Raw genomic sequence first — 23,625 nt, forward strand, 5'->3', positions numbered from 1 at the left:
GATCAGTTTTATCTCCATGCATTCTGAACGGAGAGCAATCCATTCAGGATGCATCAGGATGTCTTCAGTTCAGTCTTTTTGCCTTTTTAGGACGTAGATAATACCGCAGCATGCTGTGGTTTTATCTCCGTGCAAAATCCTGGAACACTTGCCGGAATGCCGGATCCGGCATTTTTTCCCATTGAAATGCATTAATGCCAGATCCGGCCCTGAGTGTTTCGGCACAACGGATCCGGCATTGCGGTCTGCACATGCTCAGACCGCAAAAAAATTGAAAAAAATAAATGCCAGATCCGTTTTTCCGGATGACACCGGAGAGACGGATCCGTCATTTCCATGCATTTGTCATACGGATCAGGATCCTTATCCATCTGACAAATGCCATCAGTTCGCATATGTTTTGATGGATCGGGCGACAGAACTGCCTGCCAGAATACTCTGCCGCAAGTGTGAAAGTACCCTTGGACTGATACTAGGCACAGACACATGAGTAAATCTGGGCCTGTGCTTCCTAAAATGTAGTCACCCATAGCTCACCAGGTTGAAACTGTCTCCATGTCACCTTGGCAACAACTAAATATACATGAAGCATTACCCTTGTTTTATGAAAAAAGTTTTGGTATATTTCAGTGTGACTTACTCTAAACTTACAGACTAAACTGTGAAAGATACCCTCAAGACATTATGAGTAAATGTCTCGTACTACGTCATGAGCAACACCAATAGCACAAAAGCAAATATCCTGCCAAAACGATTCAGATTTCCGCTTTCTTCTTCTTCAAAACCATTGACTGTGTTTGTATACTCTGAAGAAATCATACACATCATCTAAGGAGACGTTGGTGACCTAAGGACGTCAGTAGTAAACATTATGGCGTCTACAGGGACTTTGGTGCTTGTGTCCTGCATGTTGCAACAAATAGTTAGTATTAGATGTGCTGACAGACTGAATCCAGACTTACGGAAAACAATTCCAGCTCCCTCTCGGTAAATATGACGGGAACAGCATGCCTTTGCAGATGTCTAATCCAGTTAAACTGACCAGCTTTCCGAAATGCAATATTCTTACAGCTACAGTAGGAAATTCCTTTCATACTAGTTTTAAAACAACTACTTAAAATGGAAGATTTAAGACAGGATGTTTTCAACCACAAGAGACAGACTAAACAACATGATTAAGACACCGATCACATTATTACTATTAAAATCAGTGGTTAGAGAATTCTTAATTCCATTTTGCATAAAAACCAAATGTGGAAGCCACCGAGAACAGAAGTGGAATCGGAAGGTTTGTGCCTCTTCTGTGTTCTTGGACCCACTCCTGGTTTTGGCTTCCGAATATTGATAAAAAATACTGACCCAATACTGACCAAATAAATAAGACCTAATTTTAAGAAAAAAGAGGTTCTCCTAAGAATAAACCTTTCATTTCTTCATGGGGTGCTGGATACCATCGTAGGGAACAGTGCAGTCTACTATTCTGTACATTTTCTTTCCTGCAGTAGATCATGTAGATGGAGGGGTCATCCACCCATGGGCTCACCAATATGTTAAAATAAGAAGACTAACAGAAAGACATTTTAAATGACCTTCTCCCTGCTTGTGCATGTTTAACACCCTCTTGCTACTTTAAAGGGGTTGTGTCACCCTCTATGTTCAGCGCCGCAGGTCCAGATTTCGCCTGCTCTAGGGGGCGGTGCCTGCTAAGATGAGTGGCAGCACAGGTCAGCGGCACTGGGATGATGTAATTCCCTTCCCTGGCCTGTACGTCCGCGCTGCCGAGGCTATTAATCATTCAGTAGCAGCCTTGGTCGGCTCAGCAGAAGGATAGCCGGGGGCGCAGCACTGTGGCAGGTCCATACCACATAGGAGGTTAATACCAAAAGGCACTTCAGACTCAAGGCAATACGAGGTGGGTGGGGGCGAGAGCTAATGCGCATGCCCGGGAGATTAGCGCTCATTCCCACTATCCTGGCCACCAGAAATGTCGGCTTTGGCTCTTTTCACAGTGCAAGCGCGTTGCAGCAGTGGCCGTATCTCCTAGAGATGAGCAGTTTATAATGACAAAGAAAATTGGGAGAAGTGAGAACAGGGGGCATTATGGTCACATAGACTATATTGGTAAGTTACTTCTATTAGGTTATTACACAACATAAGTATCACTTCATAAGATGAGACAACCCCTTTAAAGTTTTTTTCCAGTGTGCATTAACATCCTTGAAAATCATTTCTGAAGGTAGCTGTCATCTTTATTGATCTCCCGTTCTGGGTGTCCGTCGTTGAGTAGGGAACCTGTTGTTAAAAATTTGAATCCCATCCTGGGTTTGTCCAACAATAATCTAATCTGTGTATGACCAGCTTAAAGTTTTTTTTTTCGAATCTACACCGACATCCTTTAATATAATCATTTATGAAAGTAGCTGTAATGTTGTATTGTATTTTTTTTACCTTTATTGTGCCTATTTCCTGTTCTGGGCTGTGGTCACATGACCGTGTCCATGCAGCTCTTTCTTATTTCCTGTAATATTATGTTCATACAAGGATAGGGGAGTGTCTATGTAACTAGCTGGTGGGAGGAGCTATACAGTAGCAGGGTGTTGTTAGGGGCAGTGATAGGGGAGTGTCTATGTAACTAGCTGGTGGGAGGAGTTATAAACTAGCTGGGTGTTAGGGGCATTGATAGGGGAGTGTCTATGTAACTAGCTGGTGGGAGGAGCTATAAACTAGCTGGGGGTTGTTAGGGGCGCTGCTAGAGCTGTGGTAGAAAAAGAAGAAGTGCATCATGGGTTTGGTGGGATACAGCGACAGGAAGTGCTATTTACAGGATGGAAAGAAACAAGCAGGATTTTCATGGTAAAAAAAAGAGGAGACTCCAAATTGTAAAAGACAAATCATGGGGAAGATATACATGAGGTAAGCAACTACATGAAGGAAAGCTGTTTTAAGGAGGAATTCCAATAATATGGTGTACCATAAGAAATTGCCAATATAGCAGCTCCCTAAGATATTCAGGTAAGTCATTGTTAACTAATTGGAATGAATGCTTGGTGAAATGAAAGGACAACTCTTACTAAATAAGAAAATTCAGAACTGACTACAGTTCCTCCACTTTCAGTAGGGGTTTTTGTAAAACTCCAGTCAAATCAGAATTTCCTGATTTAGATAATAAGACCCAAATGCTCCATGAGGTAAAATATAAAAGGCTGGATTAATACTAATATAATATTAATAGAGCAGAAGCTAGATATCAGCAGAGCTGTAGGGTCATCACATACTACACAGAGCTTTATATCGGTGCTTTGATTTATTGATTAAAGGGAACCTGTCACCGGGATTTTGTGTATAGAGCTGAGGACATGGGTTGCTAGATGGCCGCTAGCACATCCGCAATACCCAGTCCCCATAGCTCTGTGTGCTTTTATTGTGTAAAAAAAACCCCGATTTGATACATATGCTAATTAACCTGAGATGAGTCAGAGCTTGAAAATATGACTCTTCTCTGGTCACACAAGTAAGATATGACTCTTTTATGTTAATTAGCATATGTATCAAATCGTTTTTTTTACACAATAAAAGCACACAGAGCTATGGGGACTGGGTATTGCGGATGTGCTAGCGGCCATCTAGAAACCCATGTCCTCAGCTCTATACCGAAAATCCCGGTGACAGGTTCCCTTTAAAGGGCGTCGGCAAAGAGTTCGGGTGTGGGCAGGTACTTATGCTGGAAGAGGCATGCTTGGGCTCTAAAGGAAGGCGGGCTGGGCACTATACGGGGGAGTTACTGGGCTCCAGAGAAGGATAATAACGCCCCCCTGGGCACCTTGGACACTCATTTGCATAACATAAAAAGTGGATTTTATTGTTAATGAAACCATGAAACAAAAAATGAAGACTACAGCAAGAAATAAGGTCTTTTATTGTACATGGCAGTAGTAACACTTTAATATGCTCAAATCAGGTGACAGATTCCCTTTAAATGGAAAAAGACATCATGTCTTGTAGGCTATCTCAATATTTTTACACTCTTTGCTGTCCTTACTCATCTTTTTAAAGGTGATTTACCGTATTTCCATACTGTATTTCATCCTATATTTAGCTTTATCATATCTGATTTATGATCATTCCTATAAAAACACAATTGAAAATGATGGTGCATTTGAACTCAAAGTGATTCTGTTTCTCAGATGACCCAGTAAGATAGGAGGCTTTATCCAGAGGTTGTTTTATGGGGAAAGATTTGCAGGATCTCTCCCACAGACTTGGGATAAAAGTGCAGTAAATCTTCTGTATTTAATATGGCGACTTCAGAACGAGGAACTTGGTCTCAGAGTGTTCCCATACGCGTTGATTTATCGATGTATTAGACAAAACTCACATAAGTAGCAACCTGTGATAAAGTCATTCCACGCAATTAAAAGGAGAAAATGCTAAAGTTACTCAAATTAAGTCTATACCACAACACTAATTGTCCTGTTACTAGAAGGTAATTAGGTTTACGTGCAGTTCTAGGGCAAGCCCAGGGAAAGAGCTCAACAATATTGAGTATCTGATCCTTTCACAGAAGGTTGATGACCATTACAGTGTCAATGGTGGTCTCAATGGGATTACAGGAAATGATGAATTACCACTGATCACCACCACTTAAAGGGAACCTGTCAGGACCTTTTACTGTTCTGAATCACCTCTACTGGTTTATAGTACAGGGGATAAACTTGTCATTATATAGATGTGTTCCGCGATATTTACCTCTGATCCGTCATGGAGGTGGTAGCCTTCTCCCAAATAATTTTGCTGGCTGGTCCCTTTCTGGCTTGATTGACATCCTTCTGGCTAGGATATTCCTGCTGGCATTACACCGCGTCAGGTCACATTTGCTGGAAACTGCCACACCTGTCTTATGATGATGTATCCTGGCCAGAGGGATGTCAATCAAGCCAGAAATGGAACGTCCACCATGACTATTTGGAAAAATAGCACCACCTCCATGACTGTTAAGGGATGCTAATGCAGTACATGTAGAAGCCACGGAAAGTAGGACAAATAGGAGCTTTTGTTATCCAAAGTAGTGTGAATATAAAGTTTTATTCTGCCAGCCACTGCAGAGAAGATGCTTCACTGTGTGCAGTGCTCGCCGCATTGAGCTGCTTCATAGCCCCTCCTTTTTGCTCTGAGTGACCACTGTAACATGCAGCCAAGAGACCTCTACAGCTATCACTTAGGAGGTCACTGCAAAGAGCACTTTTGCAGTAAAGGTCCGCCTCCTGGGCACATGCAGGAGCAGTGCCTGGCGGAATAAAACTTCATATTCATACTACTGAAAATAAATGCTCCATAAAACAATTGTTTATCCTGCTCAGCCCCTACCAAGTACTGTCAGCAGTTTTCTGTGGTCAAAGCTGCTGACAGATTTCCTTTAAATGTAGTTTTTGCAAGAACACAAAATTCCAAGTATCAGGCTGATTTTTGATAAATAAGGAAACCCCCACCACTTAATATTTAAGCATCTTTCATGTCCCCAGAATAGTCTACCAAAACTAACAATATATATTGCAAGGAGGAAATTACCACCATTGTACCAGTGACTTACTGGGTGTCACTGGACATGCATGAATTCACACCACATAATGCATTCTTCTTCTGTACAAATGTTATCCCTGTGTCCAGTATCAGTCTGCCAATTCTGCCTTATGCCGAGTCTATCTGTTAGTCTATGACTGGTAACATCTGCCTCAAAGGACTGTCTGTTCTATTTCCAACGTGTTGGAAAATCATTTGAACAGACATCTAATATCTGGATTGTTTGTATGGCTTGCCTATATTTATCATACTTTAGGACTGGTTCACACATGTCCAGGCCTTTTTTGTCTCCAATGTAGTACACAAACTCTGGAAGAAAAATGATGACCCAATGCACGAAGTGACATATTTCTCCTCACTTGTGTTTGGCACAGGAAGAAAACCTGACTGGACACAACTGTTGTATGTGAACCTAGCCTTAAGGCCCCTCTACATAGCCCGATAACCAGGAATGAATGTTTGTAAGAATGCTTGTTCCTGATAACTGACCCATGTAAAGCTGCCGATGACCAGATGAATGAGCAGATACGCTCCCAAAGTAATCATTTGTCTCCCAACACCACTATAAACATGCACAGGGATCACCTAATTGTACCTTTTTCAACAGGTAGGGGAAGGTAACAGCTGGTAGACACCTCTCGCAGTGCTCGTCTTTGGTGGAATGGCTCAAGCCCTCAATGAAAAGTCCAGCTTTTTGCTCTTTATTTTTAAAGGTACTGTCCCAAGATCAACACTTATCACCTGGCTGCTGGCGCGGCTATGTCCAAGGCAGAACCATAGTAGTGAACAGAGTGGTGGCTGTGCTTGCGTGGTGCACTCCCATAGGAACGAATAGAGAGCATGTCACTCACCTTCACTTCAGGCGCCCCGTTCTGGAGATAGGACATTGATGGCATATCCTTGCGATACACCCGTCAATGTGTGAGATGGGCCATTTAAAGGAATTGTCTAACTTTACCAAATTACATTTATCATGTAGAGAAAGTTATCATGTAGAGAAAGTTAATACAAGAACCAAAGTTATTACTTCGAGAAGTCTCACAAGACTTTGCATAATAACTTCATAAATTAATTTCTACTGTAAAAAAACATTTCCCGAACTCGGGTTTGGTTTCAAGGCACCACTTGGAACTGAACCCGAGTTCGGGAAATAGTTTTTTATAGTAAAAATAATTTTTTTAAGTCATTATGCAAAGTTTCGTGAGACTTTGCGAAGTAATAACTTTGGCTCATCTGAGCCAATACATTCTAATACTATATGGAGTGCTCCGAAGTCGATTCGCTCATCCCTAGTCAGGACCCTAAAAGTGCACATACTCACACATGCACAGCAGCTCCAGTCCAGGCCACCTTGTATCTGGGGTGCAGTAGTGGCCGTAATTCCTGGATATGAGCAGTGTATAATGTGATGGAAAAATGAATCCAGCAAGCAAAGGAGGCAATATGGACAATCACAATACATTAGTAAGTGTCTTGTATTAACTTTCTCTACGTGATAAATGCCATTTGCTGACGTGAGACAACCCCTTTATACATAATGAGATACACACCTGTTCAGGGGCGGACTGACCATTCGGGCACTCGGGCTTGGAACGAGGACCCAAGGCTACTAGGGGGCACCGTCAGGCCCCACTGGCCACTGCCTTCGCTCTGCCGGCTCCATGTGTGTCCCGATCCTATTCTTCACTATGCGAGCGCCATGGCTTGTGAAGGGCTCACCGTGAATACTAATCAGCACTTCAATTTTGGAAGCGATATTAGTATCGGAGGACTGGCAAGCGGTAAAGGATCGGTACTCACCGCTTCCTGGTCCTCGGCTGTCGACTGTGCAGGGCTGCGCACAGCGTGAGTCGCTCTGTGAGGTCACGATGTGCGCGCCTGCCGACAGCAGGAGGAAGAAGATCGCGGTGCCGGTGAGCAGCAGCGGAGTCCAGAAGCAAGACTGCAGGAAAGGTAAGTATTTTATTTATTTTTGCTGGGGGCATAATGGCCAAGATTCTGGGGGCTGAGAGGCATAATGGGGGCTGAGGCATAATGGGGGGCCTGAGAGGCATAATGGGGAGCTTCAGAGACATAATGGGGCAGAGAGGCGCATAATGGGGGCTGAGAGGCATAATGGGGGCTGGCTAAGAGGCATAATGGGGGCTGAGAGACATAATAGAGGCTAAAAGGTGCATAATGGGGGCTGAGAGGCATAATAGGGGCTGGCTGAGAGGCTTAATGGTGGCTAAGGCATAATAGGGGCCTGAGAGGCATAATGGGGGGTCTAAGAGGCATAATGGGGGCTGGCTGAGAGGCATAATGGGGACTGGGTGAGAGACATTATAGGGACTGAGAGGCATAATGGGGGCTAAGGGCATAATGGGGGGCCTGACAGGCTTTATGGGGGCCTGAGAGGCATAATGGGGGCTGAGAGCGGCATAATGAGGGATGAGAGGCATAATGGGGGGCCTGAGAGGCATAATGGGGGCTGAGAGCAGCATAATGGGGGCTGAGAGCAGCATAATGGGGGCTGATGAGAGGCATAAGGGCTGAGAGGCATAAGGGCTGATAATGGGGGCTAATGAGAGGCATAAGGGCTGGTAATGGGGTCTGAGAGGCATAAGGGCTGATTATGGGGGCTGATATGAGGGAGCCCCATGCCTCTCATCTGAGGTCTGATTGGGGGTCATTTATATTGGGGTCTGAGCTGAGGTCTGATTGGGGGTCAGATTTGAGGTCTTATTGGGGTCTTATTAACATTAGGGGTCTGATTGGGACTGTCAGCTGAGGTCTGATTAACATTGGGGGTCTGATTGGTGGTCTGACCTGAGGTGTAATGAAAAATATAATTTTTCTTATTGTCCCCCTCTAAAACCTAGGTGCCTCTTATAGGTCTCCTGAACTGCAGAGCAGTGCCCACTTCCAGCCCTGAGCCCAGCTGCCCAGAGCACTGATCCTGAGCCGCTGGAGTCTTCAGGACTGTAAGTATTTACAGTAATTCACTGTAAGCTATATTATATATATTACTTGTTTTATGTGAGTAAGGGTGCTGGGTGGTGGGAGAAGGGGTGGGGGATCAAGAAGAGGGAGGGAGGGGTGGATAGAGGGGTACAGTACTATCTGCACATTGTAAAAAAAAAAAAAGTAATCTGCAAAATACTATATATTTGTGCCCGAAATTGTGCTTTTTTAATTTTTAGAATAATGATACAGCCATTTTATTTGATACTTTTGTGCTGATTCTTTTTCTTTCTCTATATTATCCCTTAATATAGAGAAAAAAAAGAATTAGCACAAAAGTATCAAATAAAATGGCTGTAGTCACCAGAACCACAACAGCTAAATGTAGTAGTTCTGGTGTCTATAGCATGTCTCTGCAAGCTTTTTAATGTAAACACTGCCTTTTTAGAAAAAAAGGCAGTATTTACATTACTGCCAAGGAACACCTCTAGTGGCCACTTATCAGCCGGCCACTAAAGGTGCTTCCTAGTCCAGTGTTGCACAACGTGCAACACTGGCATTCACGCTAAACACTCCTCATCTCCTCATAGAAATGCATTGATTCAAAGCATCTCTATGAAGCCACGCATGCGCAATAGCCTCCCAATGCTTCCCTACCGTATTTTTCGCTTTATAAGACGCACTTTTTTCCCCCCAAAAGTGGGGGGGAAATGGCCGTGCGTCTTATAAAGCGAATACTTCGCTGGCCGCTATGCTGCACAGCGCGGCCAGTGAAGTATCAGTGTGAAGGGAAGAGGCGGGGACACTCATGGTGGGGCCTGATGCAGTGACTCTACTCTAATACACCGGGCCCCGCAACTGTTAAATACATTCAATCTGATCTTTATTTAATTGTATATGCTCTGACGGTACTTACTGTAGTACCGTAGGTATAGCATTAAGACGGTGCAAAAACTCCTGAATGATCGTGATCGGCGATCACTTAAACGTTTTGTGAAATCAAATCGAAGAAAAATAACAGTAGAACTCAGGGCTATGTTTAATAGTAAAAGTAAGAGCATTTCCACACGCACAATGCGAAGGGAACTCAAGGGATTGGGACTGAACAGCTGTGTAGCCGTAAGAAAACCACTAATCAGTGAGGCAAACCAGAAAAAAAGCTTCAATTTGCTAGGGAGCATAAGATTGGGAGCAATGGAAGAAGGTCATGTGGTCTGATGAGTCCAGATTTACCCTGTTCCAGAGTGATTGGCACATCAGGGTAAGAAGAGAGGCAGATAAAGTGATGCACCCATCATGCCTAGTGCCTACTGTACAAGCCTGTGGGGGCAGTGCTATGATCTGGGGTTGCTGCAGTTGGTCAGCTCTAGGTTCAACAACAGTATGTGCTCCAAGAATGAGGTCAGCTGACCACCTGAACATACTGAATGACCAGGTTATTCCATCAATGGATTTTTTCTTCCCTGATCACACGGGCATATTCCAAGATGACAATGCCAGGATTCATCGGGGTCAAATTGTGAAATAGTGGTTCAGAAAGCATAAGACATCATTTTCACACATGGATTGGCCACCACAGAGTCCAGACCTTTACCCCATTGAGAATCTTTGGAATGTGCTGGAGAAGGCTTTGCGCAGCAGTCAGACTCTACCATCATCAATGCAAGATCTTGGTGAAAAATGTATGCAACACTGGATGGAAATAAATCTTGTGACATTGCAGAAGCTTATCGAAACAATGCCACAGCGAATGCGTGCCGTAATCAATGCTAACGGCGGTCCAATGAAATATTAGAGTGTGTGACCATTTTTTTTGGGTGGCGATTTTTTTTGGGGACCAGCAGTGTACAATATTATAGTGGAGGAACGCTATAATGGTATGCCAGATGGCTGTGATAACATATCAGAGTTTTTTTTATACTTTGGGCATCATCTTCAAGATTATGAAAAATGCATCTTGAAGTAGCAAGTCAATACCTCTGAAAATTCTGAAAAGGGAAGCGTCTATGGCAGGGATGGGCAACCTGCGGCTCTCCAGCTGTTGTAAAACTAGAATTTCCACCATTTCCTGCTGTAGGCTGATGGCTGCCTGTAGGCAGTGAGAATATCACAAAGGAAAAATATCTAACGGTGCTTACACAAAACTGAACCCCTCCCCAATTCACAAGCAATTGTAACACAATCAGATTGCTGGAGAGGTCCAGAATCTAAATGCACACAAATTTGATTATGTACACAGTGACACCATCTGCCCAAGACCCAACTAATCCCATATTCACCCCTGAGATGGGTTTTCCTTAGAAGATTATAACGTACATTGGCTCACTTGGTTTATGTAGTCCCATTAGCAGCTGGGTGTACTAGAAGGAACGAAGGATGAAGAGAAGGAACCTTTTTTTGCCCCTCTCCTTGAGAAAATCCTTTACATAAGCCAAGCATGCATTACTTTCAGTAGGAGATGGGATAAAGCTAAATCTTGATGCGCTCATATGACAGCGATGCATAAAATATTAGCCCTACACAACAGACTTGTGAGATTGGAGCCAGTGTGAAGGTTATCTAACACTAGTTCAGGTAGAGGAGAAGACTAAGATACAGAAAGACGAGAAAATTGTCCCTGCTGGGGACATGAAAGATGAGAAAGTGGAGAGATATAGTGCAGAATAATAGAAAGTCATGGGGCCGACCTTTGAGGACATTGTAGAAGCCTACCATTGTGACATTTTGTCCTTAGTGATGTAAGGTCCAGTGGTAATCATTGGACATACCGGTTATGTTTCTTCATATAACTCTGGACAACCTGTCACAGTGACATAAGTAAAGATCAGAGCATTGGGGTCAGCAGACCATAGCATGGTCTTAATGGTAAGTCTATTACAAAGTGTATTTTTAGAGGATATTTAAGGAGATTTGCTATGTTGCAAAAACATTTATTAATAGCGCAGGCCACAGTGCCCCCATAAACAGCATGAGCCAGAGTGCCCCTATAAACAACACAAAAATAAAACTTCCATTGTGGAAGGAATGATCTGTCAGCTGCCAACCAGTACAAAACTCCTAATTGTCCCTTAAGAGGGACAGTCCCTAATTTTACCCTTTTGTGCCAGCTTGTTCCTTAGATCTGACCTGCTAAACAGATTTGCATTAATACTTTTTCTATATTGCTCCAAAAAGCGTCCATATGGTTCTAAAACGTATATTAAACTACAGCTTTTATTCTCTCTCATGGTTTGATCCAATTTAGACCTTGAACATGTTGGTACTGAGCTGGCTTGTGTGCTAATAGGTCATGATGAAGAACTATTGATATGCACAAGAAGATGAACCATAAGTATAACTCTATGACTAACCAGCAAGCAATGGCTGCTCACACATCTCTTCCTCTTCAGGAGCTGATCTCCTGGCCGCGACTGCTGAATAGAAGCTCTGCAGGAGACTTTCTTGCCCTCTTGCGAACCTGTGAGAGCTCACCATTTTTGGTACATTTCAGGATAATACCACAGGCTTTACAGGTATGGGTTGACTATAGTGTTCTTAAGGATTACTGATAGCAACTGCCGAAAAAATGTCTTCCCCGTCACTTATCTACAGCCCTGAGAACCTCTAGAAACATTTATACACATGTATGAGAACTGAAGAAGTTCTTTCCATGAACATCAATCACCTTTGTGATCTGCGGATTTTAGGTTTAGGTCTTCTAATCGACTATTCAACTCTCCTTCCAGGCCATTCATGTATTAATCTGTTGACACTGTAAAGTCTAATGTCTTCTGAATAATCTTTAATCTGTGTGATGTTAGATTATTAAACCGGTTACACCTATATGTGCCCACGCCTCACACTATCTCCAATATGGATCACTCGCTGTAAACACAAGGAGACACGTGACAAGAAGATATATCTGTTGATTCAGACTTTGCGGAGAGCTAATTAGAGAGCCATGTCTTGTACCGTGTCCTAGTCAGCCATGTCACGAGCAATTACCGCGCTATTAATTAATGATTAAGCCGGTGCACAGACTTCAGGAGGGATTCTACAGCACGCTGATTGTTGGCACCGTTTCATCAGGGTCAGGCATTGCTTGCCCTCAAGTTGTGATCTGGGTTCCAAGTGTCCTGCAGACATTTTAACCCAGGACTTGAGCCATTATCCCGCTGCTTAGTCGCCAGTTGAAAGGTTCTTACAATTGTGGCCTACATTACTTGCTCTTGGAAGCCACCACAGTCAATAGACAAATGAATTTATCATAAAGGCATTTTACACACACACAAATCTCAGACACTTAGCAGTTCATCCATGTTAATCTGTAAAGAAATGGATGGCCTCCCGGCCAGCAAACAGATGATTTTGCTTTCATTGCTAATTCATGATGCTTAGATTCTGCTGTGGAAGGGGGCTAATTATGATAGCCAAGCATAGAAATGAGGGATATTAAAGGCACATGCATGCTTTTTGAAATAATAGTAAAAAAATTGAACCAAAACTAAACAGTAATACACATACCACGCTACTGCTTATGTCAGATTACTGGAGCACAACAGCCAGCATACAAATGAATACCCATGCAGTGCAATTCCAATTCAATGTATACAGGTAGGAGCAAACGAATCCTCACTCAATGGAACCCATATCTACACCAGTATTGCTATAGGAGCATAGTCCCGATAGTTTTAACTCCTTGTCAGCCAATGGAAATTCGTATTTCCTTCAATGGTTACAAGCACAAAACACCAACAATCACAATGAAAGATTTTATTGCACCCTTTAACGTCAAATATTCTTCACTTTGTCACCCACCTACGTACAGTACGCAGACCCTGAAGGCACTTTCCCTTATTCCATCAAGTTGGGACACATAGGTGGACAGGACACACAGACACACATATAGGTTCACTGTGAGTACTCACAGTTCAGAATAGAGGAAGTGTAGATTGCCCATATTGTCTATATAGTTGGCAGGGCTTAGCCAAGGTAGAACCAATAACAGAAGAGCCTTCATTTTTGATCACAGCGTGGATATGGCTTCCTCCTCACCAATTTCTTTGCTGCTATCACAAGAAAGGCTTCCAGCTCCTGTGATAGATTACTGTTATTTTCAGACGGTTTTGCTGCTTGGTTAAATCAGATGTAGAACATCATGAATGTCAGATTGCAATTTTATACTAAGCAACGCTGGAGTAAAAAAAAAAAAAAAGAAAAAAGAAAAAAAAAAAAGAAATCATTGACCTGTAAGAGGATTAGTTCATTTGGATGTCAGATTGGTAGAGATGTGGAAGGTTTAGAGACAATGCAGCCAGCATGGATGGCGAGACAGTGACTTATGCTGGGGAAGCAGTCTGATGTAAGGTAAAGGGACCAGCCTCCTGCACTACACAGAGTGGTTCTTCACAAACAGCTGGTACATTTACATCACTGCCTACAAGCAGATGGGTTGTGAGAGCTTAGGAAGCCAAAGAGGTTTGACTCTCTGACGCTGTGCAATGCCTATACTTTCATTTACATAGATTGCTCTCACAAAACAGTCCCTTTAAAGGGGTGGAGTGGGTGCAGATGGCTGTGTGTGCAGCGTTACATGGTTAGGACATTAAATGGTTAATCCAATACAGTGACTGGAAAGCATGCTAAGCTGCAATAGCTTGCCGGAAGCAGAAGAAGCCTGTCTATGGGATGCAGAATAGACAGGTGTAATGTAAGACACAATATCTGGTAGTATCTAGGCATCACTTTTCGTCAGAATGAATGGTGGTATGAAAAAGACAACTCATCATTCCCCCCAAAAAATATGTTTCCCCAGGCAAAACTAAATAATGCATAGAACAAAGGGAATCTATGCTCACTCCGATATTGCACAAAATGAGGTTGCAAGAGACCTAACTGGGCGCAGATTGAAGTTGATCAATTTTAATCTAATAAGTGTTGATAAGGACACGTGGACCACATATGATGGTGGCCATCGTCCAACTGCCACTGTGTACAGTCTGGATCGCAATGAAGATACTGCATATAATAAAGGTCTGCAATAAACCATTATTCTGTATTGGGATCATGCTATATATTTCAACCCTAAACTAAAATCTTCATTGGGCATATACCTAGATGCCTGATAAAGACCTCATATCAAGGTTGAAACATGTAGGATCAAACTAATAAAGAGTCAAGTACATCTTCAGCTCCTGGGGCCTGTCTCCATGTTCCTTCAGTTCACACACGGCAGCAGTGGTTTTATTTTACTTCATCTGAATAGCAGGAAATGTCTCCAGGTTATTGCCTAATATTGGCTCTTTGATCTTGCAGCCACTGGGTTGTGCCAGGAAACACGCACAACCCTTTTAGGGCAGCACTACTCAAACTGCGTGTCATTGGTGTTTCTCCACCACTTCTGACTGCATCACCCTGGAGGTATGCCATTCTTTGTTTTTAGTTACTTAAAAAAAAAAAAAATCATCTATAACAGGGCTTCTTGAATGCGCTCTATCAGTAGAAAAATATTAATGCTCCGCTGAGTGCTTGACTGACTTTTGTATAACATTAACTAAGAGTCGGGGATGTTGCAAGCCCAGAGGTTGCTGTAGCCAGAGAAAGGCCTGTGCTGGCTGATCAGCATAGGAGGTCTCCTATCAACACTGCCTAACAGGTGGAGAGTGCATTGTAAAAAGATTACATTAAGGATCGGGGCAAAGCTTTAGGATATTCGGGGTAGCAGACTAAAGTTGCATTTACACGGCCCGAGAATTAGGCAGCTTATCGGGAACAACTGTTCCTGCAAAAGGTCGTTCCCGACAATCTAGCCATGTAAATGTGCTACCGATCACCCGATAAACGGGCAAAACGCTTGTTCATTGGGTTATCCCGCCGCTCATGCAGGCACCACTGATCATGGCTTCTGGGCAGCAGATTGTGTGAAACTATATTAATTATACCAACACACAAGGTTGAGTGTGCAGCGGTATATAGTCACACCCAAATTAAGCAGAATTATTTTTGTGAATGAGGATTATTAAAACATAACGTTTACTAGGTCATTTAAAATATGTAGATACCACCCAAATCACCACTGTTTGAGGTGAGACACGCAGCTTACATGGGACACTTCCCATGTTATGGCATGGATACGATTCATTGAATATCCAGAGTGAAAGTACGAGGCTAAAAACGACCTTCTTCTTTCACTATCCTTGAATACTTCGTTGAAGTCCCCTGATGAGGTCTGGAAAGCAAGACCGAAACATGGCATGTAGGGCTTTGTAATTAGGGTTAAGCACAGTACTAGGCCCATACTGAGGGAAAGGTTCGGTATGGAGTCGCCCCTGTCGGGGCGGGTGCTCCATGTGTGCTAGGCAGGTGTCCAGAGTAGACCCCAGCCCTATTTATAGGTAGGAAAGACACAATAGGGTCTAATAGGAGTGCCAACACCGCCGCCAGACACCAGCACCTTGGTCACGCAGGTTCCGGTCATCTATTACCTGGACCGCCCTCAACAGGCCGCCACATTACAAGACTTTAGCAATATAAATAGCACATGGTAGGTGGGAGCCCTGTGAAAAATTTTGCGCCGGGGACCAGGAGCTTCACGTTACACCTCTGTTAAGGCCTCCAAACACAATAGGCCGGTAGTATAATGTGTATGAGGGGATCCTGTGATGTTGGGAGAGAGAAACAGAATTATTTTGCCTGATCCTTTTGTTATCCCCAGAGATAAGTCATTGCCAGATGTGTCCGGCTGCTGCTCTCTCCTCTACATGCTTGGCCGAAGTAAAGGTGTATGTAAATGGGGTAGTCAGGAGAGATAGTGGTGTTTTTGAGTGTTCTTGGCCAGTGTTAGGCCAAATCCTGGCACACTTGATTGCCCCTGATCAGACAGGCTGCAGAGGAACAAAATATGTAAGTGGAAGGGATATTGAAAATTCCATTCACACCTTGTGTATGTGCCTTTTTTTCAGGGCTTGTTTTTTTTTTTTTTATATCTGTTCTGGTTTTGCTATGATTTTCCAGTAATAATTTCAAATGGGGAAAAAAAAAAAGAAAATGCAATATCTGCATGCGGTACAGCAACCCTACTATTTTTCCAAAATAAAACTGCAACAAATCTGTTTGGACTAAAGTGTAGGTTTTGCAGCAATTTATTTTTTTTGCCATGGTTTTCCATAATATTGTTTCCAGTTGGTGTTGATCCAATATAAATCATTTCATACGGCGACGTCCAACTAGAGTGGTATTAGAAGCATACAAATCTCCGCCTGCAGAAGCTGTGCATTATGCTAATCGTTCAGGCCATTTTATGCAGTTACATCTTGCAGTTGGAGACATAACTGGCAACCGTGTAGTGTAGCATGCTCTGCTAAATAGGTCATGACATCAGCAGCATCCAATAAGGGTCTATACACATCACTAAACAGGAAGAGACGGGCATCAGCCCCTGCATCACCAGTGGTAATGTCACAGCCTAACAGGCACATTCTATAAGTGACAAACAATGTATAAAAGGTCACCTAAACATACTATATAGGTGCACTATAGAGATCTCCTTTCAAACCATATACAAAAGAATAATAATGAAAAACAACAAATGTACGCCAAGAGTTCACATTATTGTACAAGGACACGATGCGAGTCAAGATTCCTTTGTTATCTTCAAGAAATACGCAGGCAGCCAGATTGACTCGGCAATGACCTCGACGCTACTCTTTGGGGAATATTTTTTCCTGCAGGAAGATACTAAGATGCCTAAGCCATTCTTCCCGAAATACCGTAAGTCTATTACAAACAGACAATGGTGGTCGTAAGGGTCCATTCACACGTCCGCAAAATGGGTCCGCATCTGTTCCGCAATTTTGCGGAACAGGTGCGGACCCATTCATTTTCAATGGGGCCGGAATGTGCTGTCCGCGTCCGCATTTGCGGATCCGCACTTCCATTCCGCAAAAAAATAGAACATGTCCTATTCTTGCCCGCAGGCATTTTCTATCAGAGTGCCGGCGATGTGCGGTCCGCAAAATGCGGAAAGCACATTGCTGGTGTCCGTGTTTTGCGGATCCGCAATTTGAGGATGGACCCTAAGAATATGAATGGACCCTAAGGAGCTTCCCATATGTACAGTCATGTGAAAAAATTAGGACACCCTTTGAAAGCATGTGGTTTTTTGTAACATTTTTAATAAAAGGTTATTTCATCTCCGTTTCAACAATACAGAGAGATTAAAGTAATCCAACTAAACAAAGAAAACTGAAGAAAAGTCTTTTCAAGATCTTCTGTAAATGTCATTCTACAAAAATGCCTATTCTAACTGAGGAAAAAGATAGGACACCCTCACATGTATTCCCTCTTAAATTGGCTCAGATCTCACACAGGTATATCACACCAGGTGCACATAATTAGTAGATCGTTACTCTGCATGTTGAATGAGGCTTGCCCTATTTAAACCTCAGACATTTAGTTTGGTGTGCTCCTGACTGTTGAAGTGAGAGTGAGCACCATGGTGAGAGCAAAAGAGCTGTCAGAGGACTTCAGAAAAAAGATTGTAGCAGCCTATGAGTCTGGGAAGGGATTTAAAAAGATCTCAAAAGATTTTGAAATCAGCCATTCCACTGTCCGGAAGATAGTCTACAAGTGGAGGGCTTTCAAAACAACTGCCAACATGCCCAGGACTGGTCGCCCCAGCAAGTTCACCCCAAGAGCAGACCGCAAGATGCTAAAAGAGGTCTCCAAAAACCCTAAAGTGTCATCTCGAGAACTACAGCAGGCTCTGGCTACTGTTGATGTAGAAGTACATGCCTCTACAATCAGAAAGAGACTGTACAAGTTTAACTTGCATGGGAGGTGTGCAAGGAGGAAACCTTTGCTTTCCAAAAGAAACATCGAGGCCAGACTGACATTTGCCAGAGATAAAGTTGACAAAGACCAGGACTTCTGGAATAATGTTCTTTGGACAGATGAGTCCAAAATTGAATTATTTGGACACAACAGCAGAGGACATGTTTGGCGTAAACCAAACACAGCATTCCAAGAAAAGAACCTCATACCAACTGTGAAGCATGGAGGTGGAAGTGTCATGGTTTGGGGCTGCTTTGCTGCAGCAGGACCTGGTCAGCTCACCATCATAGAATCCACGATGAATTCTACTGTGTATCAGAAGGTGCTTGAAGAACATGTGAGACCATCAGTTAGAAAATTAAAGCTGAAGCGGAACTGGACCATGCAACATGACAATGACCCAAAACATACTAGTAAATCAACCAAAGATTGGCTGAAAAAGAAGAAATGGAGAGTCCTGGAATGGCCAAGTCAAAGTCCAGATTTGAATCCCATTGAGATGCTGTGGGGTGACTTGAAAAGGGCTGTACGTGCAAGAAACCCCTCAAACATCTCACAGCTGAAAAAGTTCTGCATTGAGGAGTGGGGTAAAATTTCCTCAGACCGATGTCGAAGACTGGTAGATGGCTACAAGAACCGTCTCACTGCAGTTATTTCAGCCAAAGGAGGTAACACTCGCTATTAGGGGCAAGGGTGTCCTATCTTTTTCCTCAGTTAGAATAGGCATTTTTGTAGAATGACATTTACAGAAGATCTTGAAAAGACTTTTCTTCAGTTTTCTTTGTTTAGTTGGATTACTTTAATCTCTCTGTATTGTTGAAACGGAGATGAAATAACCTTTTATTAAAAATGTTACAAAAAACCACATGCTTTCAAAGGGTGTCCTAATTTTTTCACATGACTGTATATCTCAAATGCTACGCAATAAAATAGTGTCAATATCTAAAAACAGCAAAAGACCCAGGAGCCAGGGTGTAATATACCCCGGGGTGATATGTGTAATAGTCAATGGCAGGCGGCTTCTTCCTGTAATTACATTTGCAGGGTCTGGCTCAGTGTACATTGAACTTCAGACGGACATTTGTAACAGTAAGCAGGCTCTGTAAGAGTGGAACTAAGAATAGCCATGTTCTCCTGCTAGAAAATTGATTTTACTCATTGATAGTAATTCATGGTCATGTGGCATGTCTTACCGCTCTCCCGTCGCAGTGCTGCACGTGTTCGTGGCTTCTGCCGTGCATTTTCCGCATTAGATCTTCATGCTAAGGTGAGTTATTGCTCATTAGGATTGAAATACGAGGACCGCATGATAGGCATTTCTATATAGTACGGATTGTAATATCAGCAGGACACACCTACCACTGTTAGCATTCCATTGTCACCATTAGGGCTCACGCACACGACCGTATTTTACGGTCCACAAAACACGGATCCATGTGCATTCCGTATTTTGCGGAACGGAACAGCTGGCCCCTAATAGAGCAGTCCTATCCTTGTCTGTCACGCGGAAAATAATAGGACATGTTCTATTGTTTTGCAGAACGGACATACGGAAATACGGAAACAGAATGCACACGGAGTAGCTTCCGTTTTTCTTGCGGACCCATTGAAATGAATGGTTCCACATACCAGCCACGAAAAAAATGGAGTGGACATGGAAAGGAAATACGTTTGTGTGCATGAGCCCTTACGAACGTATTTTTCTTCCCTTATTATTCAGTTTTTTTCAGGTCCGTATACGGAACCATTCATTTCAATGGGGCTTGACAAAAAACTAAATTACTTTGTGTGCATTCCGTTTCCGTATGTCCGCATGTCCGTTCCGCAAAAAAATATAGAACATGTCCTATTCTTGTCCGTTTTGCGGACAAGGACAGGCATTGTTATAATGGATACGCCAAAAAAAGTGAAGCAACATGGAGGTCACACAGATATCATCCATTTTTTTTGCGGATCCATGTTTTGCGGACCACAAAATACAAACGGTCGTGTGCATGAGCTGTTAAGGAAATGCTCTTTCCACAGCTAATGCTTGCTGTACACCTTAGGGCGGGTTTACATTGCACGATGTAACAGCCGACACAACGCTTCCTTCCTGCTCGTTCTTTACATGCTGCGATCTCTTTCACAGTATGAGAATGCGGGGTCGCCATTGCAATCCTTCGGCCTCATACAGCTGCACAGTTTCTGGGCAGCAGATCACGGTTTAGACAACACAATCTGCTGCCCAGAAACGATAATTGGAAAGGATCAGGCGATCGGCAGCCCATTTAGATGGGCAGATTGTAGGGACCGAGCGTTTGCAGGCATGTTCACTCCCGATAAGCTGCACGACAATCGGGTGATGTAAATCCACTTTTAGGCCAGGTTCACATCTGCATTGTGAACCCTGGCAGTCTGTTCCGATGGAGGAACAGATTGCTGGAGTTCACTGTATTCGGCATAGCTGGGTACCACCGGATCCCCATTCACTATTATGGTATCTGGCAGGGATGCTTTCCATATATCCCCGGCTTATCTTCACTGTGAACAACAGGATCAGGCATGTTGCTATCCAGCAGCCTGATCGCTCTTTCTCCCACACATCTGCTGGTGATGGAAAGTGATTACACTACTACACACACAGTCGGCCAGCATGCTGCAGTAGGGGCTTGTCCAGGCATGGGACTCTCCAGATCCGGTTGTTAAAATTACAGCCAGATCGGAAAACCGTGTTACTCGCTGAATCCCGATCCGGTGCTCTGGCAGCGGCAGCTGGAGATCAGCGCTTCCATTCCATAGTTTAGTTCCTTGGGCTTTTTAAACGTTGGGTGGTATGTGTGTGTACCATGTATATATGGTGTATTTGTGTGTATGTGTGTTGCATATATATGGTGTATGTATATGTAAGCATGTGTCGTGACGCCGCGTGTCTGCCGTTGAGTAGGGAACCTGTTGTTAAAAATTTGAATCCCACCCTGGGTTTGTCCAACAATAATCTAATCTGTGTATGACCAGCTAAAAGTTTTTTTTTTTCTAATCTACACTAACATCCTTTAATATAATAATTTCTGAAGGTCGCTGTAATGTTGTAATGTATTTCTTTTACCTTTATTGCTCCTATCTCCTGTTCTGGGCTGTGGTCACATGACCGTGTCCATGCAGCTCTTTCATATTTCCTGTGATATTATGTCCATACAGGGGCAGTGATAGGGGAGTGTCTATGTAACTAGCTGGTGGGAGGAGCTATAAACTAGCTGGGAGTTGTTAGGAGCAGTGATAGGGGAGTGTCTATGTAACTGGTGGGAGGAGCTATAAACTAGCTGGGTGTTAGGAGCAGTGATAGGGGAGTGTCTATGTAACTGGTGGGAGGAGCTATAAACTAGCTGGGTGTTAGGAGCAGTGATAGGGGAGTGTCTATGTAACTGGTGGGAGGAGCTATAAAGTAGCTGGAAGTTGTTAGGAGCAGTGATAGGGGAGTGTCTATGTAACTGGTGGGAGGAGCTCTATACTAGCTGGGTGCTGTTAGGGGCAGTGATAGGGGAGTGTCTATGTAACTAGCTGGTGGGAGGAGCTATAAACTAGCTGGGTGCTGTTAATGGCAATGATAGGGGAGTGTCTATGTAACTAGCTGGTGGGAGGAGCTATAAACTAGCTGGGCATTGTTAGGGGCAGTGATAGGGGAGTGTCTATGTAACTAACTGGTGGGAGGAGCTATAAACTAGCTGGGCATTGTTAGGGGCGGTGCTGGAGTTGTGGTAGAGAAAGGAGAAGTGCATCATGGGTTTTGTTGGATACAGCAACAGGAAGTGCTACATACAGGATGGAAACCAGAGGGACTTGTTTACATGGTGAAAACAGGAGAGTCCAAATTGAAAAATAAAAGCAGGAGAAAATGTACATGAGGTAAGCGCTTACATGAGAAATCCTGGAAAAACCCTTTAACACTATGTTCTTATCATGTGCTACTTTCCTGGACATCCAAGACCTACACAAAAACAGCTAAGTTGTGCTTGTGTAGGTCCAGGAAATCCAGGAAACTAGAGCACGTACATCGTGTTTCAATAGAGGTAGCATATGATTTTCTGATGTTCCAGATGATCTGGTTTAGACGAAACATGCTCAGGTCTAAACTAGCGACAGAGGTTTAGAGGAAACATTGATCGTAACCTTATGTGACTTATGCACTAAACGTCTGTCATTCTGATTTAAGTTCCAATAAAAAAAAAAATAAGGATTAAAAAAGACAGGTAAATGTTTGGTATGCTGTTAAACTAGCTTCTAATAACCCATGCACGGTATCTCAGAGCATACTTGTACTAGAACCTCTCTCTATCTTCTTTAGACAGGTCGTATGTGACACTATGGACAACTGAACAGTAGTCATCATGTCAGCACTGTGCCCCTGCCCACATGAGTAAGGGATCATTCACATGACCAAAATTTTAGCCTGCATCCAAACAGCATTTTTGAGGATTGGATGCAAAGCTGTTCATTTCACCGTGTGCTGTCCACATCTGTATGTCCGTAAAACTAGAACATGTCCTATTCTTGTTCGTTTTGCAGACAAGACTAGACGTTTGTTACATAGCACGGGACCCGAGGAAGGGGAAAATGCAGGATGCGCACCGTCAGTGTCTGTGTTTTGCAGATCTGCTCATGTGAATAGCCCTTTAATCATGTCAGCACACATGCTGTGAGGATACGAGATGTGCAGCACCTGAAACTACGGATACTGGAAGCCTGCGCTAGCATTTCTCCTGCGGTGTTGCTATCAGTGTGTGAAGAGTGGGAGAAGAGGGTTGCATTGACAATCCAACACAATGGGCAGCACATTGAACACATTTTATAAGTGGTCAGAAACTTGTAAATAACTCATGAAAGAATAAAGTTACGTTAAAACCAAGCACACCATTGTTTTTCTTGTGAAATTTCAGATAAGTTTGATGTGTCACATGACCCTCTTCCTATTGAAAAAACAAAAGTTGGATTCAAAATGGCCGACTTCAAGATGGCCGCCATGGTCACCACCCTCTTGAAAAGTTTCCCCCCTCACATATACTAATGTGCCACAAACAGGAAGTTAATATCACCAACCATTCCCATTTTATTAAGGTGTATCCATATAAATGGCCCACCCTGTACTTCATTTATGCTACTACAATCAGCAAGCGCTAAATTGTCAGCTGATGGGCATCTTTTATCAGGATGATGTGCCAATAATCATTCCTCCCAGATTCAGTTTGCATTGGCCTGTGTAATCGGGCTGGTGCAAAGGGTCGCAGGTGGATGTGTTATCAGCCATAGGCACCTGCA

At 43.2% G+C, this 23,625-nt stretch overlaps 1 protein-coding gene across 4 annotated transcripts in view; it reads right to left on the reverse strand.

Moving 5' to 3' along the window:
• LNX1 (ligand of numb-protein X 1) overlaps positions 1-23,625 on the reverse strand; it is a 200,076-nt gene that overhangs the window by 148,311 nt on the left and 28,140 nt on the right. Inside the window, exon 1 of one of the 4 annotated variants that reach the window (XM_044294842.1) lies at positions 13,428-13,681. The exons of the other annotated variants lie outside the window; for them this stretch is intronic. Coding sequence (XP_044150777.1) covers positions 13,428-13,519 — 92 coding nt within the window. The 5' untranslated portion in view covers positions 13,520-13,681. Of the gene's footprint in view, positions 1-13,427; positions 13,682-23,625 lie in introns of those variants that run through there. 4 annotated transcript variants of the gene reach the window in all.

Source organism: Bufo gargarizans, chromosome 1, assembly GCF_014858855.1.
Source record: "Bufo gargarizans isolate SCDJY-AF-19 chromosome 1, ASM1485885v1, whole genome shotgun sequence".
NCBI lineage: Eukaryota > Metazoa > Chordata > Amphibia > Anura > Bufonidae > Bufo > Bufo gargarizans.